This window comes from Falco biarmicus, chromosome 8 (genome assembly GCF_023638135.1).
Source record: "Falco biarmicus isolate bFalBia1 chromosome 8, bFalBia1.pri, whole genome shotgun sequence".
Lineage (NCBI taxonomy): Eukaryota > Metazoa > Chordata > Aves > Falconiformes > Falconidae > Falco > Falco biarmicus.
In genome coordinates this window covers 9,420,160-9,436,297 of record NC_079295.1, presented here as the reverse complement: position 1 = coordinate 9,436,297, position 16,138 = coordinate 9,420,160, and the positions used below count along the sequence as shown (strand labels likewise).

General features: G+C 49.1%; 2 protein-coding genes across 4 annotated transcripts in view; one reads left to right on the top strand and one right to left on the bottom strand.

Moving 5' to 3' along the window:
- LRRFIP1 (LRR binding FLII interacting protein 1) overlaps positions 1-7,267 on the bottom strand; it is a 127,123-nt gene extending 119,856 nt beyond the window's left edge. The window contains exon 1 of the mRNA XM_056350593.1: positions 7,176-7,267. The gene's annotated coding sequence lies outside the window, so the exon portion shown is untranslated. The remainder of the gene's footprint in view (positions 1-7,175) is intronic.
- RAB17 (RAB17, member RAS oncogene family) lies at positions 1,737-15,478 on the top strand. Of its 3 annotated transcripts, none has more exons than XM_056350601.1 (6): positions 1,737-6,945; positions 11,886-12,045; positions 13,446-13,597; positions 14,036-14,161; positions 14,372-14,465; positions 14,961-15,478. In XM_056350601.1, exons 2-6 carry the CDS (start codon positions 11,889-11,891, stop codon positions 15,065-15,067), a joined length of 636 nt encoding a protein of 211 aa, XP_056206576.1. In that variant the 5' UTR covers positions 1,737-6,945; positions 11,886-11,888; the 3' UTR covers positions 15,068-15,478. The 3 variants fall into 3 exon arrangements, with proteins under 3 accessions (XP_056206576.1, XP_056206578.1, XP_056206577.1); XM_056350603.1 differs by lacking the exon at positions 1,737-6,945 and adding an exon at positions 7,427-7,554; XM_056350602.1 differs by lacking the exon at positions 1,737-6,945 and adding an exon at positions 10,900-11,042.
- The last annotated feature ends 660 nt before the right edge of the window (positions 15,479-16,138 follow it).

Genomic DNA, 16,138 nt, shown 5'->3' with positions numbered 1-16,138 from the left:
TTCAGGGGAAATAAAATTATATTCGCACCCACATGAACTTTCCAACTCTGTGCTAGACAGCATTACTTAAATATTTCTCTTTCCAAGCACCAGCAAACCATTTTCAGTTGCATTCATTACAACTGTCTCACATAGACAGATGAAACACTTCTGGATAGATTACTAAGCTGGGAGCAACTTTTGGCTGACAGTGAGCTCCTCTATAGCCCTTCATATAGAAAGGTACCGCCTACAGCCATTTTTAACCTAGTTTCCTAAGGGAACATGTGTGATCACTCTGTAAGTGTTCACAGTTCCCAGACTAGTAGCATAAGCCAGCTGGCCTGTTGCCACCAAGTTTATCGAAGAGCTCAAGGTCCATCCCAAATGTGATATCCCCACTGGCAAAAATGCAGTACGTGAAGCTTGTGGTAGGCACCAGACCATCCATGTGGAAGAGAGCGCCTAAGTGCTTTAATCATGTAAAATGCTGCAAAACCAGAACCTTGTTAGATAACAATGTCTCTTATTTCACAGCACTGCTTCCTTCATTTCCATACCCTTGAGGAGCTGGCTGTCCCTTTGAAGTCAGGTACCCAAGCTAGAGCCAGAGGTCTCTGCATAGCAGCTGTTTTGACAAGGTGGGCTGGACTCGTCGGGGGTGGTCCTGCTGGCCAAGGTCCCCTGAATATAAAAGAACATGAAGTCTAAAATAAGCAAAATGTTCGATGAAGACATTCTTGCTAGGGGAAGCCACATATTCCTTTCGCAAAAGTTGCAATTTACTTACTAGACATATGGCAAGAACCTCTCCGTGCACTGAGAGGGAACACTGACTACTTTTCATTATATCTCTTTCCACCCCACCTCCAGCACCCTCAGCAGGGGATGTTCATAGCAAATAATTAAAAAAATGTTTTGAGAAATCCCCTATAAATCACAAGGGACTGTAGCTAGCAGGTAACCTGTGTGGGTAGGCAGCTGCCTGCAACAGTCTCTAGCCAAAGCATGGCTCCTCTCAAGAGTAAAGAAGTTGGTGGCAGACATTTTCCACCTCAGTGCATCCCTATTTTTCAAGTCTAATTATTGTGACCTGTTAAGTGTAATTTCAAAGGTGGAAACAATATTAACTGTCTCTTCAAATGTAGCAGACAATGCTATAGGAAAGCCTTTCTTGTGGTTCACACTTGTATTCTTTTTGTAATTTAATCCCACTATACTTAAAATGTTTATTGTAGTCAGTAGTTATTTTCCCTCCTCGGTCTTTAACACATGCTAATGTTCACTGTCACTTATCATCTGGGAGTCATTAATATTAAGCTTGTTTAATGTTTCCAAGCCAATCTCTGGAGTGTTTTAGCAATGTTAATAATTAATACAGGAAGACTAGCATTTTAGAAGCCTGAAGCAGTTCAGGCTCAGTTTTGAGCTTCAGTGTAAATGATCTGTTCATCGTTACAACTCCACCAATCCTCAAAATACTTCTTAACTCTCTCATCAGTGCATCAGTGAAGAGCCCATTCTTTTTTTTCATTAACAAAGCCACATCCCTTCCTCTTCTCAAAACTGACAAACTGACAAAATGATCTCGTGATTCTCTGTTGCAGTATCAAACAAAACAAACCTTGCCTGTATGATCACTAGTGGGCTACCCTGGGCCTTCAGGCTACCATGGATCTTCAGGCTTCAGGAGTTGAACTTGCTGAGTTGAACTTCAGGGGTTCATCTTATTGCATCAGTTCATGACATTACTGCAGGCACAGAAAAGGAGAAACAGCAAGCCCAGGGTGCTTAGAAAAAGCATTTCCATTCCAAGCTAGGCCTATGTGATTAAATTCTTATCCATGTTTTCTGTAAGAACCATCATGCAAACAAGGGATTACACATTATTTAACAGCACAGATATGGCAAACAGTTTTGAGAACATAATATGTTGGGACCACTGGACGAACCAATTATTTTGAATTAATTTTGTTTACCACGGTTCCAGATGTTTCTTCTTGAAACAAATAGGCTTTTAAAAATAGAAGAGCCCCATCTTATTTCTGAGGCTTCATATCTGCTGGCCACTGACAAGGGCCAGGCTGGCTTGCTCAGCAAGAGGCGGCATGCCCACCTTTACCAAAGCTGGCCAGGGGCTCCCCAGACCAACACTCAGTGTTTTGGAGCCCTGCTCAAAGGAGCACAGTGAGGAGAGCTGCTCTGCAAGAGCAGGGTGACGACCACAGGTGCACTCTGCTTGGTAAGCTCATTTATAGCAATTCCAGCTAAACCAAAATAATTACAGCCCCAAAACAAGGCATGCTATATATACTTGCACACAAGTGACTGGTTCCTTTGAAGCTGGCTGTGAAGAGAGACAAATTGTCTGTCCTACAGCTGGTCCAGGAGCCAAAATCTCTTAGGCAAGGTCATAACAAAAACCACGTTTCTATGACCGTTAATTCTGGGCTCTGCATGCCCATTGCCAACTGTCTAAATCTGACCATAACCTCACTTCTTTCCAGCTAGCCAGAGCTTCACAATAGACAAAGTGCTGGCTTTGCAACAGCATCAAGACCACGGGTGACGCTCTCAGAAAGCCTGGCAATACAGAAGCAGCCCATCAGAGCCTATAAATATAGCAGTCTCCAGCAGCAGCGGCTTTACATCAGGTCAGCAGTAGCCCATGGCCACTGTGGACTTTCAGCACAGCCCAGAGCCCAAAAGCCACCAGACCATGGCACAGAACAGCAGCAGGATTCAGACGCTATCAAATACACCCCCCATACTTTCTAAAATGCCTGCGTACGTATACACATATATTATAGATACATGGGTCTCTGAAAAAGCAAATAAGGATTTCCAGGCTACCATATCCAATAAGCTCATACTGCTCTATCCCTGTTGTGGCAGCTTCAGTCTGTACAGGTGTAACTCTAAAGCAGCTCTAGCAAACCCCATCTCTGTGGTTTAGGCCAGAGAAGTTTTACAAAGCCCTTCTAGTGTAAAAAGCACACTTTTTCTGCTCCTCCACATCCACCAGCGGGAAAAAAACCTGAAAAGCCACTTGTGCTTTCAGACATTTTCTTTGGAGAGCAAAAGGCAAGGCGGACAGCGGTGCTCATGGTATAATTTGGGCAGCTGAAACATGCTCAGGTATCTGTGGCTGTTCTTTGTTAGACCAGCCAAACTCAGGAGTGAGGTTGCAGCCCCTGTCCCTGTGCAAAATGGTGCAGCAATGTGAGCAGAAAAGAGCCTGGAGATGCCCAAGCTAATGGCACGAAGTGCTCAGCTGAGCAGGGCTGCCGAGACCACGGCTGTACTCTTGAAACACACAAATAATAACAATACAAAAAAACACAACAGGAGCATTTTAGATGAAAACAGGCCCATCAGAAACAACTTTGGGGTATTCAGGGATCTCAGGGGTCCAAAAATGCTAAAGCTGAGGCTAAGCAGTTAACAGTTTGGGAGCAGTACAAGGTCTTCATGTTGTTTCAGCATTATGTGAGCCTCGATGGAGATCAGACCTGCTTGTGCTGGGCTGCCGGCACAGACCACGCTAGGGAGCACACACAAACCAAATGGACAAGCCAAGGAGAGCAGGAGAAACAAATCAGGGGAGAAAAAATAATCTTCCCATGGGCAAAGCAGTGGCAAAGCTGAGGTTTTAGTCTGTTTTCAGCCTATGGTAGTGCCCTTATTACCAAACCCTGCTGCCGTTTCCACCCAACTGCTCTTCCCTAAGCAAGGGATGATTTACAGCGCTCATATCGATGAGCTAATGCTTCCTCACAGCAATTAGAGTCAGGAGGAACCAAGTGCAACATAATCACTGAAAAAAGAGTCCGGGAGCTCCCAAACTGCTCCAGAAAGTTGTGTCCCTGTGCCTCCTTTTACTCAGGGAGAAGGAGAGGCCCTCCTGAAGTTACACAGCAGGCAGAGCCAGAAATACAGGATTATTGGAAGTATTCTCACACATTTTCTCTAGGAGTTTTATTTTGACCTGTTCTGGCATTCCTGTGCACTACTGAAACATCGCAATTTCCTTCACTGTTAAAAAAATCAAAGAAAAGGCTGAGGTGGAACAGTGGGAGAAGGTCTACAAGGGGGTTCCAGATGCTCAGATCACACATTGCTAAGCTAGAATATTTGATCCCTACCACCCACATGGCCAGACCTCTCCTGCAAATTCTTGTGCATAATTACATCAGGCAAGCATAAAATTAAATGCAACTCCTAACCCTGGAAAAACAACCTATGCCCAGCTTTTACCAATAAACTTTGTTTCGGGTAAGGAACCCTTCATTGCACAAGCGCAGCTGAGCAAGGTGGATCCCTAGCTTTGTGCAGGTCACTCCACGTGCTCTACCAATCCAGTTTTGATGCAGCTACAATCTTTACTTGCAAACCACTCACTGCTGGAGGAGGTCTGGTCCTGAGCATCCAGGACAGCAAGATATTTGCGTGCTCATGAAGCGGGCAGGCAGACCAAGATACTGTGCAAAAAAGCTCTGGCTCCCCGACACTGCAACAGTGTTTACCGCAGAGGTTCACATCCCAGTTGTTGGCAGAGCAGAGCCCCCCAGAGAAAAGCTGGCTGTCCAGATGTAATTCCAGAGGGAGACCCCAGGCCATCTCTCTCGTCACCCTCCCTGATTTGTATCTACTTGGTTGTCCCGTTCAGAAACGACAACGAGGAGCCCGCATCGCCGTTGTTTGAAATTGTAGATGAGCTGTGCCCTCTAGTGGGGTCTGGCTCACCAGGAGCCGGAGAAGGGCTCGTCCAGGAGGCAGATGCCCCAGCCCATGCAAGGGGCACGCTCCCCTGGGGTCCAGAGGACTCAGGGGCATCTATACCAGCCAGGCCATAGCACTTTGTGCAGGCAACTCCTTTACACCACTTCCTTTTATAAAAGACCTTAACAAAGGCATCCAAGACGTAACATCTGCTTGGGCAGATAAGACTGGTATGAAAATAACAGAGCATGAGACTGGTGCTTACTGCAGCAGCACAAATTAGAAATGAAGTTTCCCTTAGCAGCTACAAGGCAACCCTTTCATAAGGCTTCAAAGCCTTCCAGCCGAGACTGAGAGCTTAATTTTCTGTTAAGAATTAGAGGCTTAGTTTAGGTGCGTGATGTTACCGCGGTTTGTAGGTCCAAACCAGCAGGTAAATGGGAACAGACTGCCTTTGAGCATCACTCCTCACTGTGGGCAAGGAATCTGTGGCTGCAGCAATCCTAGCCTAAGGTATCCATGCCTCCAGCTCTTCCCAAACCCTGAAACACCTTTCTATCTCTCTACTGTGCCTGTGGGACTGTTCACAGGGTCATGGTGAGACTCCTGCTGAAGAACTGATCTATCCGAAGCACTGGAGAAAAAAATAAGGTTTTAAGTCAGCTCATTTTACAGCACAACCATGTGAAAAAAGTTATGGGAGAGGATGGGAGCACATAAACTGTTTCTGTGCTGAAAAAGCAATACCAGCCTCAGATGGTTTGGGCTTTCATAGGGTTGGTAGGAATAGTCTTCAAAAGATCCCCAAATCCCATTCTAGCTTCTGCAGAGCTGATGGGAATAGACCTGGGAAGGTAAACACTTTCCTTCTGGGAAAAAAAGCTGTGTGCAGGGTAAGATCTGCTCTCAGGCTGGAGGTGTACGTGGGTATACTCAAGCCAGGTTTGCTGTGACAGTGCAAATCCATGCATGGACACACTCCCGAGCAAAGGGAAACACTCATTTGGCTTGCAGACCAAAACCTTTCATAGTGATACCACTTGGTGCGGGAACCACTGCTGCATGAAGCCTGTGCAACTCTCAGGCATCTGTACATGACATTTCATCATAGAAATGGGAAGTAATTGAGCTGGAGCAGCCAGGCCCTGGAAGTCACGAGACATGCTCTTCTTTTCAAAACTAGGATGTGCTCTTTTAAGCTTGCTTGTAGGGCTCCTGCTTTTCACCCTGCTCCCTGTAGCTATTAGGACTAGATTTTGTAAAGTCTGTTTCACTTCCAGAAAACTTTAGGAGCTGTTACTTGAAGGAAAGACATTGCCTATGACAAGATGAGTGACAGAAATACAAAAACTATCTTAATTTAGATTTTTAATTATCAGATCTTCCTCTCCTTACTCCAGACCTGTTATCCCAATGCATTAACTTGCTGTGATTTCATTCTCAAGCTATTAGAGCTTTAACAAGAGCAGCCTTCTCCAAAGCACCAAGCCCCAGCTGCCTGTGGTAACAAGCCGTTCCTTTAATTAAAGGCAGTAAAAGCCTAAAAGCTCAGGTTTTGCTCTCTTTGCACTTCCCCAGCTCATCTGCTGAAGTGCTTCGCAAAAGAAGCGGGTAGGCTGTCACCTACCAGCTGGTAAACCAGCCAGCTCCTGAAAACAAATTGCCCCGGCAATCCTGTGTCCAAGTTATCCGAGCCTGTACCCTGGCACCAGACCAAAGCCAGGTCTAACGTGCGTCAGCAGAAACTGCCGTACTATAAAAACCCAGAGAAGGCCAGATCCCTGGCACGCCGTGGCTCCGGCCAGCCCAATACCAGCCCTCCCCTGTCTCAAACCCCAGTGGTAGGCTGTGGGCTGCTTTTACTCCCCATGAGATCCTGAGGCACGGGGAAAAACCCACCCACTCATTCATCCATCTATCCACCCACCCACCTTCAAACCCCAGTATGCGAATCGGGGGCGGGGGGGGCGGGAAGGAGGGAGTATAGGGGGCATGGCCAGCAACCCCGCTCAGTGTGACAGCAGCCCTGTGGTCCCAGCTTGCCTGGCTTGCCAGCAGGTCTAAGGTTCACTGATCTCCGGTCGGTCGTCTCTTCCCTTTGACACCACTCCCCAGGAGCTGCTGGCTGGTTTCGCTTTTATCCACCCCTGGCACAGAGAGGGTTGGGCAGCTGGAGGGGGCCATCGCCCCACCACCCCTGACACCACGGACTGGAGCACTGGGAGGAGAGCAAGGCTTCAGAAGGTAAAGGCATCCTCTGCCGGGGAACTCCATCAGGGCAGGCCCAGCCCCGACCCACCATCTCCAAGGTGCCTTTCCCAGACAAGTTCCCAGAACTGTCCTCCTCCCACGGGGAAGCAGCCCCGCACCCCAGCTGCAAAGGGGATTCCAGCAGGGAGGGCAGCACTGTCCTCAGTGGCTCCCTGCCCAAAAGAAGAGATTTTAGGAAGACTTAGGAAACCCTTTGTCCTTACCCCATCCTCTCCAGCAGCCGAAGAGCTGCTGCGAAGGTCTTAGAGCACTTGGTCTCACCCGCAGCCCAGGACAGTCTCTGTTTATTGCTGCGTTACTTCCCCAACCCACTCTGGCTGCACAGTTATGACCCTTATTCTCTTCCCCTTAGCTTTGAGGAGAGCTGATTGCATTGAGAAATCAGCACTCTGTAAATCTGACAGTGTTTACACATTAAGTCCTTGCAGTTGGGATTTTTGTATCCCCCGGTAACCTTGGCTTAAGCGAATTTTCTAAATGGCCGTGCTGCTACGCTAGCGGTGCGAGAGCTTTAGTGGGTAGGAGGAGGCTCCCAAAAGCAGAGGAATGCTTTGAGCTGAATGCTAGAAGTTAATTGGGGAGGTAGGTGCATGATCACTCTTGGGGTGGGGTGGGGGTGTTGGGGGCAGGGAACAGAATGGGGTGGGACACCTAAATCTGAACAAACCTAAAGCATTGTGTCCAAAAATTACAAGGCTAGATACTGCAGACTTACATAGGTAGCATTGGAGTCCTGTTTCACCCCACCCCGAAGGAGCTCATTAACTGTGGTTCTTGTTCACTGCTGCACCCCTGCAGAAACTCAGCAAATGTCTTCAATGGTTTTAGGATCTTCTTAGATCTTGTGGTTTAGAAAAGCTTAGACATCAGTTAAACATCATTTGACTTAAATATCATTAATTTGCCAGGAAGTTAAATAGTCTTAAACAACACTTCACAGTAGCAATTCTTTTCTTTTTTTACTGTTTTCTTTGGAAATAAAAAGCTTATGCCCCAACAATAAATATACCAGGTCCAGACCCCCATCCCCACCGACCCCTTTCCTGGTTAAAAATACTGCAGAGATACCTACTGGTTGACTGGCAAAAGCCAAGCCCTTGCTGTTGCATTCCAGTGCAAATATCTACTTTGCCACCTCATGTTGCTGTATTTATGCCCATAAAACATGAGTTTGAAAGGATGCCCCTTAGATAAAGTCCACTTTCCTGCTAATTATAAACAACTGAGTCACTCTCATAAACAGATTTGTCAGGTTCCTTCTTGGAAACAGTGAGAGCAGGCAGTTCAAGTGCAGTATCACTGATCTGGTGCTGCAGCTGTACCCAGCAAACAGATTACCTTTAAGTTGATTTACATTAAACCACTGGGCTTTATAGAGGAAGCTGGTTAACGCTGGTTGGAACTGCTTCCACATACCCACCCCGTTGCCCACGGGAAGGAAAGGAGACATCGAGACAGGGGAATGGGGATGTATGGCTGAGAACACGATTTCCTCCATTAGGAAGAGAGAAATGATCTGCGTCATGGCCATTTTGGTACGCATGTTCTAGGTAAGTGTAAGATCAGTCAAGCCTGCCCTGAATATCTACTGCTAGACACAGTGGTCTCAGAATATTAAGCTGCGTCTGGAGACTAAATCCACCAACATGATTTTTACAGTTGAAGAGAAGTTAGTCTAGGCTAATCTCTGGCTCTTTATACTGAATCTGAGTAGGTTCAGCTTTCCTTGCCCCTTCAGTGTGGCCTTCAGGCACGAGGACAGGACTTGTAACACCACAGCTGTTGCCCAGGCTGCACCCTAAATTGCCAAGTTATTCTTTACCAGGATCAGACTAAAAAGTCCCAAAATCCAGCAGCTAAGCAGTCACAGTTCAGGTAACACCCCAACCTTTGAAAGCCTGTGCAGGAACATTTGCCAAAGCCATTTTGCACAGAAGCATCAGTGACTTCTGAGTTTTGAGTCTGTAGTGAGATAAATAAAACTTATTCTAGTCAGACTGAGAGAAGCTTCCTGACATTCAGGTGCACTTTGCTGGATCTTAACTCACAGAAATCAGTAGGAAAGTTGCTTTAAATGCTCCTCCTGGATATGCTCAGTCATCCCAGGGAAGTCGGGGTTTTCATTTGAAGAAGGAGCTTCTGCTTCATTGGCAGCACAGGTGCTGGCTGAAAGGACAGGGAAGCTGTTTGCTGCGAGGCAGCAGCACCATTATCTGCACCTAGAGCAGAGACTGGTGACCCTGCTGGAGCAGCATCCTGGATTTGTGGAGCTGACTGTAACCCTAAGCAGAGTCTTGCCAACAGGCTCTTCCCCAAGGCAGGGAACAACCACAGAAGGGTGACTACCAGCCACGTGAGAAGTCTGCAGGACTTTTGCCAGTCCCTTAGCCAGTGAGCATGGGGTTTTACTCTGTACAGTCCATTTTCAACAAAAAAAGGATGAAGAAAACAGTTTCCCCTAAATCCTATTTTCCATTGAATCAGAAATAAGCCACTTGTTTTGCTTCTTTGCTGTTCTCCTCAGATTGAGAGAAAGACTCACTTTCTGCCTCAACACAGAAATTGTTTCAAATGAGCTTTGGAAAAACTCCCCATCTCTAATAGGTGCTTGCTAGCATGAAAAGTTTGCAAGGAAATTTCTGTCATTGCAGTAATTCTCAGGCGAGCTTTGTTCCAGCACCAATACAGCCTTTTAATGTTAAACAGAGAGGAGCAGAGTGAAATAATGAGAAACTGAGTTTAATATAGGCAATCTTGGGTGTTTTTCCTGCAGCTTCTTGCTTCCCTACAGAGTTTTATAGTTTATCACCTACGGTAGCTAACGTAACTGCTCAGAAAGGATAGAAGTCTTATTTCCAGGCCTAGAAAGAAGCAAATATATGTAATTAATACCACAAGGAGCACCCTTATGCTGTACCGCAGGGTTTATCTTTTTCCTGCTTAAAAAAACCCACATAACCCACCCCTAACTAGCTGTTCTGCACAAACTGCAATCCCACTTTTCGTTGGTGGGCTGGATGAGCTAGGGGAGGAGATTCTTAACTCTGGTTTTTAAGGGGATGAAAGCCCATCTCACTAAGCAGAAAAGCCACCTGCATCTAAAGATACAGAGCTGGGTTCAGCCAGCACCAAGGAATGCTCTTAATGACAACCTGCTTTGATAACAGCTCAGGGAAGGGAGAAGAATTAAAGGTCTGGAGCCTGCCAGATTGCAGGGGGAAGACAGGCAAAATAAAGGAGACACGTGGCATGAGCAGTGTGCAGGACAAGAGGCTTTTGTCAGACAACAAGGGAGCTGCAGACACTTTCCTGGCCAGGACATTGCTAAGTGCCGCTCTTACATGCCCTTATAAAGGTACTTCTTGCTCACCTGCAAGTTCTGCATGCCAAACTCCTGTGAGCCCCAGGTAGAAGTTGGAGTAATTGCACCAAATCTTCATTATAAGTCTTGCAGGTCCCTGCTCTCTGGCTGACTAGAGCTTTCCTCAAAAACACGTGGAGGGAAGCACCCCAGGCAGGCACTGTTCACACCGGCACGGGAGGCTCTTCATCTCGCATGGAATAGTGGTGAGAGGATCAGGACACACAGGCAGGGACCAGCAGCAGGACGCAAACATTTCAGCATCCTTCACAAGGCTCCTCTGCTGCCTTTGGGTGTTAGAAGATTAGAACTTTACAGGAGGCACACCTCATCTCTGCACGCAGCAGTTATGGGCTTGCTGGTGGCATATTTCCCCTTTGCCACTGCATGTGGGATAAACGCATGCAAGTGCATCATCTCATGCCCTCTCCTGCTCAGTTCAACACTCTGTGACCCTTCATCTTCAAGCTCTGCATGAACCTCCCTCTCTCCTACATAGCTCTCCATATGAGCAGAGTATTTTTGGAGGAGGAGCTCTGTGAGGAGGAGCCAGGGCAAAGCTTTGGCTAGCTGCGAGGCGGTGTTATTCGCCACCCTGCGCTGACAGCTCCCACAGACAGCAGGGCAGCATCACTTCCTTGAGCTGAAGGCTGGGAGAAGGGGACACGTGCCACCCAGGAGGGCTCACACCGGCCATCCTCTTCCCAGGGTATGTCCAGTGCTCTGCAGCATCTCTCTTCTTAGTCAGGTTTGAGGCAACCACCATTATTTTGGACCATGCTCCCCCACCATCCCTGGTCACTGCGCAGCATAGCTCCACCCCGAGTGATGCACAGTCACACTTGGTGGTGCAATGGTCATGAGGGCATGAGACTTCATGGGCTAGGTCTGCCTGGGCTTTCTTAATCTGTGGTGCAGGAGCATATGCCGTCTGCTACATGTGCTGCTGACCCCAAGGATGCTTGAGTCAGGTCCTCTCACTGCTGCTTTTTCACCCTGGTGGGCGACATGCTGACTTGAAGCGGTGCTGCCTCAAAGCCCAATCCCCGGGCAGTGTCCTTAGCAAGCTGGTAGCAGCATCATCTCCAGGCTGGAGGTGAGCTCAGGTGCGAGTTAAGCTCCCCAGTATAACTTCTAACCGGGACCCACAATAAAAATGGAACATCAGCCTAAGCTCTTCACCAGGACTTTGGTAAAGGGCACGTACTCGAGAGCAAGGCACACTCATAAGTGATGTCACTCTGCCATTAACTTTCTCCAGCATGTCCTCTCTAAAGGAGATGCATCCAATCTAGTCTCCTTGTCTACATCCAAGGTGGCCTTTTGCATCAAGTTTCTTCCTAAAGATCCCCACCCTCTGGTCGTAACAGACAGTGGCAGATGGTTTGATGTATTGAATTTGATTCAGGATATTAATGATTTTATTCTAGCCTATTTTGAGGTTAAACCCCACCTGCCTTACTGCCACCAGTCAGGAGCTGATGCAGGCGGCTCAGCTGATGGACCTGGGATCACTGCAGATGTACGTTTAACAGAGTTGGTTTCCTTGCAGGGCATGGCACAGGAAGCAATGCCAGGCACGTTCCTGGAGGGGATTCGCCCCACCTACATCTACAAGGTGGTTCTTCTGGGGAGCACATCAGTGGGAAAGTCAAGCCTAGCCTACCGATACGTGAAAAATGACTTCAAAGAGTCACTGCCAACCGTGGGATGTGAGTGAGTAGCTTCAATAGCTTGATGGCTCTGGACAAGAGACCAGGCCTGATGCTCTTACTTGCAGTGGGATGGGATGCGGGAGAACCAGTTGGTACATCTTGCAGCAGCACAGACCCACTTTTGAACATGTTATGGACTTGCCCCAGAGCCAGACCTTCCTCTGTGCTGTCATCTTCAGGTCTCTGCAGCCCATTTTCCTCAGTGCCAGGCTGTAAGCAAAGCCACAACCAAGTTGCACAGGTTTGGCTTAGCTCTGCTTCTTGGAGGCAGGTAATCAGCAAACTGAGTGAAACCTGGAGTCCAAATGGTACAGTTCATCTGCACTTTGCATGCTTGGTCCTGTGCTGCCCTTGCAGCTATGCAGACGCCCCCAGGAGAGTCTCCCCTGCACATGAGCCATGAGCTGCTCCAGCCTCAGTGTCCTGCTGGAAAAGGGAGGTTTGGGCCTCCAAAGCAGGCAGGACAGCCCAGGAGGCAGATGCCAGCTGTAGAGGACCCCTCAGCACTGCCCAGTGGGTAGGTTCATTCCACCAGCCTGCAGCAGAGCTGAGAGTGCATACCTCCCCACACCCTGGCCAGGCTGCAAGCCCCACGCTCTGCCCCACTGGCAAAGGGGAAAGCATCTGCCGCTGTGCATCCTGCCCTGACAAGCCATGCTGAACAGCCCACATCCAAAGGCAGGCCACATGCCTGCTTGTCCTTTGATGAAAACTATCTGGAGAGCTGCGAGAGTCCTGCTCCCTCTATAACCTCCCTCGGGCTAGCATACCTGCTGGGGTCAAGCTGCCTCCCCTATGCATTTGCATCAGCACAGCTTCCTACAGCACCCAGACATTATAGATGTTTGTTTTACACGTTGTACCTGCATTTTGCCCTAAGGCGGCACAGCAAGCACAGAGGCTGTAGTCCCACATAGAGCCTGAAGAGCTAGCTGGTAGAGGAGAGCGAGGTGCTGCGGGGCTGCTCCCTCGTACCTCTGCCATGGCTCTGGCTGGTCCACAAGCAGCCATCTGCTCCCTGGGAGAAGTGATGGAGGACCCCCTCCAGTGTGAGCCCCTTTTCGGTAGATATTCCTATTCACAGCTCTCAGATCTGAGCCACCAGCAAGGTGGAGATGGCTCTATCTGGGGGCTATTCTGCAAAGCTCAGAGTTATCCGATTCAAAACTGGTGTGCATCCACCGAAGTCTGCTGTCAGGAAGGGCTCCCAGACTGCCACAGGCTGCCCTGCCTTGCGGCACACCGCCTCATCAGTGGTGTCAGCGCTTGTGAGAAACCCATTCCAATTTTTGTATTAGAGCATTGTTACTGGCCCTTGGGATGCGTTTGACCTCATGGCAATGGTTTTGAGCTCTCTGCTTTTGCAAGCAAACGTGCACCCTGCATCTTGCTTGCAGGCTCCTTCTTCACACAGACACTCAATCTGGAGGTAGCCACTGTCAAGTTTGAGATCTGGGACACAGCAGGCCAGGAGAAGTACCACAGTGTCTGCCACCTCTACTACCGGGGTGCCCATGCTGCTCTCCTTGTTTACGACATCGCTAACAAGGTAAGGCAGGAGGTGCTGATCCTGTCCCTGCCAGAACTGTGCCGTGCTGCAGCAGCACTGGTAGGGAAGAGGTGTCCAGGTGATGGTGTTTGTCCTTGGTAGAGCAGAATGCAGCATGCAAGCAACCATTGGAGAAGATGAATGTCCCATCTGGGACATGCCAGGGGCTTTCCCTGCCCATGCAGAACCACGCCACCACCCCAGGGGTGATTTCTGCTGCCATGCAGAAAGGGTACATACCATCCAAGGCTGATTTATCCCTAAAGGAATCAGTTTGAGGTCCAATGACCTGTTTCAATGAGAGAGTAATCAAAGCCTCCTAAACACATTTCTTCCACCCCTGTTGGTTTGGAGCCACCCATCCAGCTTTGCTATGCTCAAGACAAAGGGATTGAATCAAAACCAGATCACTGGATAGTTTTGTCTCCATGTCTCCAGGAAACACTCAACAGAGCAAAGCTGTGGCTGAGGGACCTGGAGAAGGAATTCCTTCCTGATGAAATAGTCATTGCTTTGGTGGGCAACAAGATGGACCTTGCTGCTGAGCGAGAAGTTGCCACCGAGGTGAGCGCCTGTGGTGAGCTCCCAGACCCCCTCATCACCCCCTTGCCAGCAAGCACTGGGATATGGCCTAGAAAAGCTGAGAATTTAAAAGGCTTTCAGATGCCTCCAGAGTCCCCGTGCAATTATTGACCTGCCATGAAATGCCACAGTAACAAAACCTAAGCAGCCTCAGAGGAGGCTGGGGGAATAACTTTGCTTGTCTCCATCTAGGAGGGAGAAGAGTTTGCAAGGACCAAAGGCCTCCTGTTCATGGAGACATCTGCAAAATCCAACCACCAAGTAAATGATATCTTTATGGCCATAGGTGAGTAGTGTGATGGCTGTAGGTGAGAGCACAGGCAGGTGAACCACAGGCCCCAAACCTCTGCTTTAAGGCTGTAAATGCCTTCACCCTCAAAGCTGACCCCCTTCATTGCCCATACTTGCCACTGAGATCTTCATCCCAGCCATTCCAGCCTGCACCACACCTGGCAGCTGCCTGGGTCACAGCCAGAACAGTCCATGGTTTCTGTGAAGTGTGCCACACCGCTTGGGGCAGAAAGATGGACGGATCCACCCCAGGATGCTCCAACATCACAGATGGATTTGAGGCCCTCTCCCAAAGCCACAATTTTGGTTTGCATTACCATCCAGTCTAGGTGCAACGGTGTCCCCAGAATAGCTGTTCAGGAGAGGTCTAACATGTTTACTGTGGGATGGTACCAGTGGCCACCAGTGGCTCCCCTGAGGTGGGACAGCCATCACATCCTACCCCACTAGCAAGAGAAATGAACAGTTCTCACCTTGTGTTTCTTCCTAGCCCAAGAGCTCCTGCAGCGGGAACGACAGAAGGCATCAGCCCCATCCCTACACGGGAGGTCAACAGTTGACCTGGGGGAGAGCAGGGCAAGGACAGGGTGCTGCTGACTCTGAAGATGGGCAGTTCTGACCTCAGCAGTGGCTGGATGAGGTCTCCAACAGAAGCAATGACAAAACAGGGGGGACACAGAAGCAGCTCAGACCAACCACCCTCCCCCTCAGAGCAACATCAGAGCCCATCCTGGGGGCACAGGGGCCTCTTCAACCCTCTAGCACTGGCTTCATCCAAGAGGTAAAGCACAGGGTTTCTTCCATCAACTTTCTGCTTCCAGAGAGGAGCATGATCTACCAGCACCACTGCCACCAGCCCTGACTGGCAACATCCCCCCACCCCAGCTGCATGTCATCTCCTCCATCTCCCTTCCTGTCTAAAAAGGGAGGGGTTTCTTTCCAGAGCAAAGCAGGTGCATCCCAGTGGCTTTAAACCCAGGCTGCAAATAAAGAGACTATTGCCCTGAAGGTGTTATTTTAATTTTTCCTGACCTGGATGTTAGCCTGCAGGAAGGGGCCACAGGAAGCCTAGAGATGGCAGAGACCAGACCTGGGGCTCCCCTCACCCCACCAGCCCCCACCCAACCTGTTACAGGGATCACAGCCCATACTCTGGAGAAATCACCAGTTTATTACTAATGTAAGAGCCTTGTCTGGTGGTAGAGCAGGGCCAAAGCAAATGCCCTGCCTGCAGCACAACGTAACCACTCAGTTTTTGGAGTGTGCCCTGATGGTGATGCCAGCCCATGGGACGAGGCCTGGCTAGGCTGAGCTCAGCCATAAGGCAGCAGACACCCTTGAAGATGCTCCCCATGGAGAAGAGGGGGACTACAGTTCCCTTTGTCAGGCTTTGCGAGGTCAGCTCCCCGCTGAGGACCACCCAGCACCCTACACCAGCTGGGGACGCTGACCTGCAACACTTCCCCAGGCTGAGCCACCCTGAAGCAGGACCAGGTCTCTATCTCAGCAAGAAGGCAGATTTGCTGCCTCCTCTTACCTGAATCCCCTTTAGCTGCTTTAGGGCAGCTAGGTGCTAATTGCCACTTATCCCCTCACCTGCCCCCTCCCTCCCAAGATTAACCCTTCCCTCCCCAAACAGTCCTAGCCCCTCAATGCTGCACCAGGAGC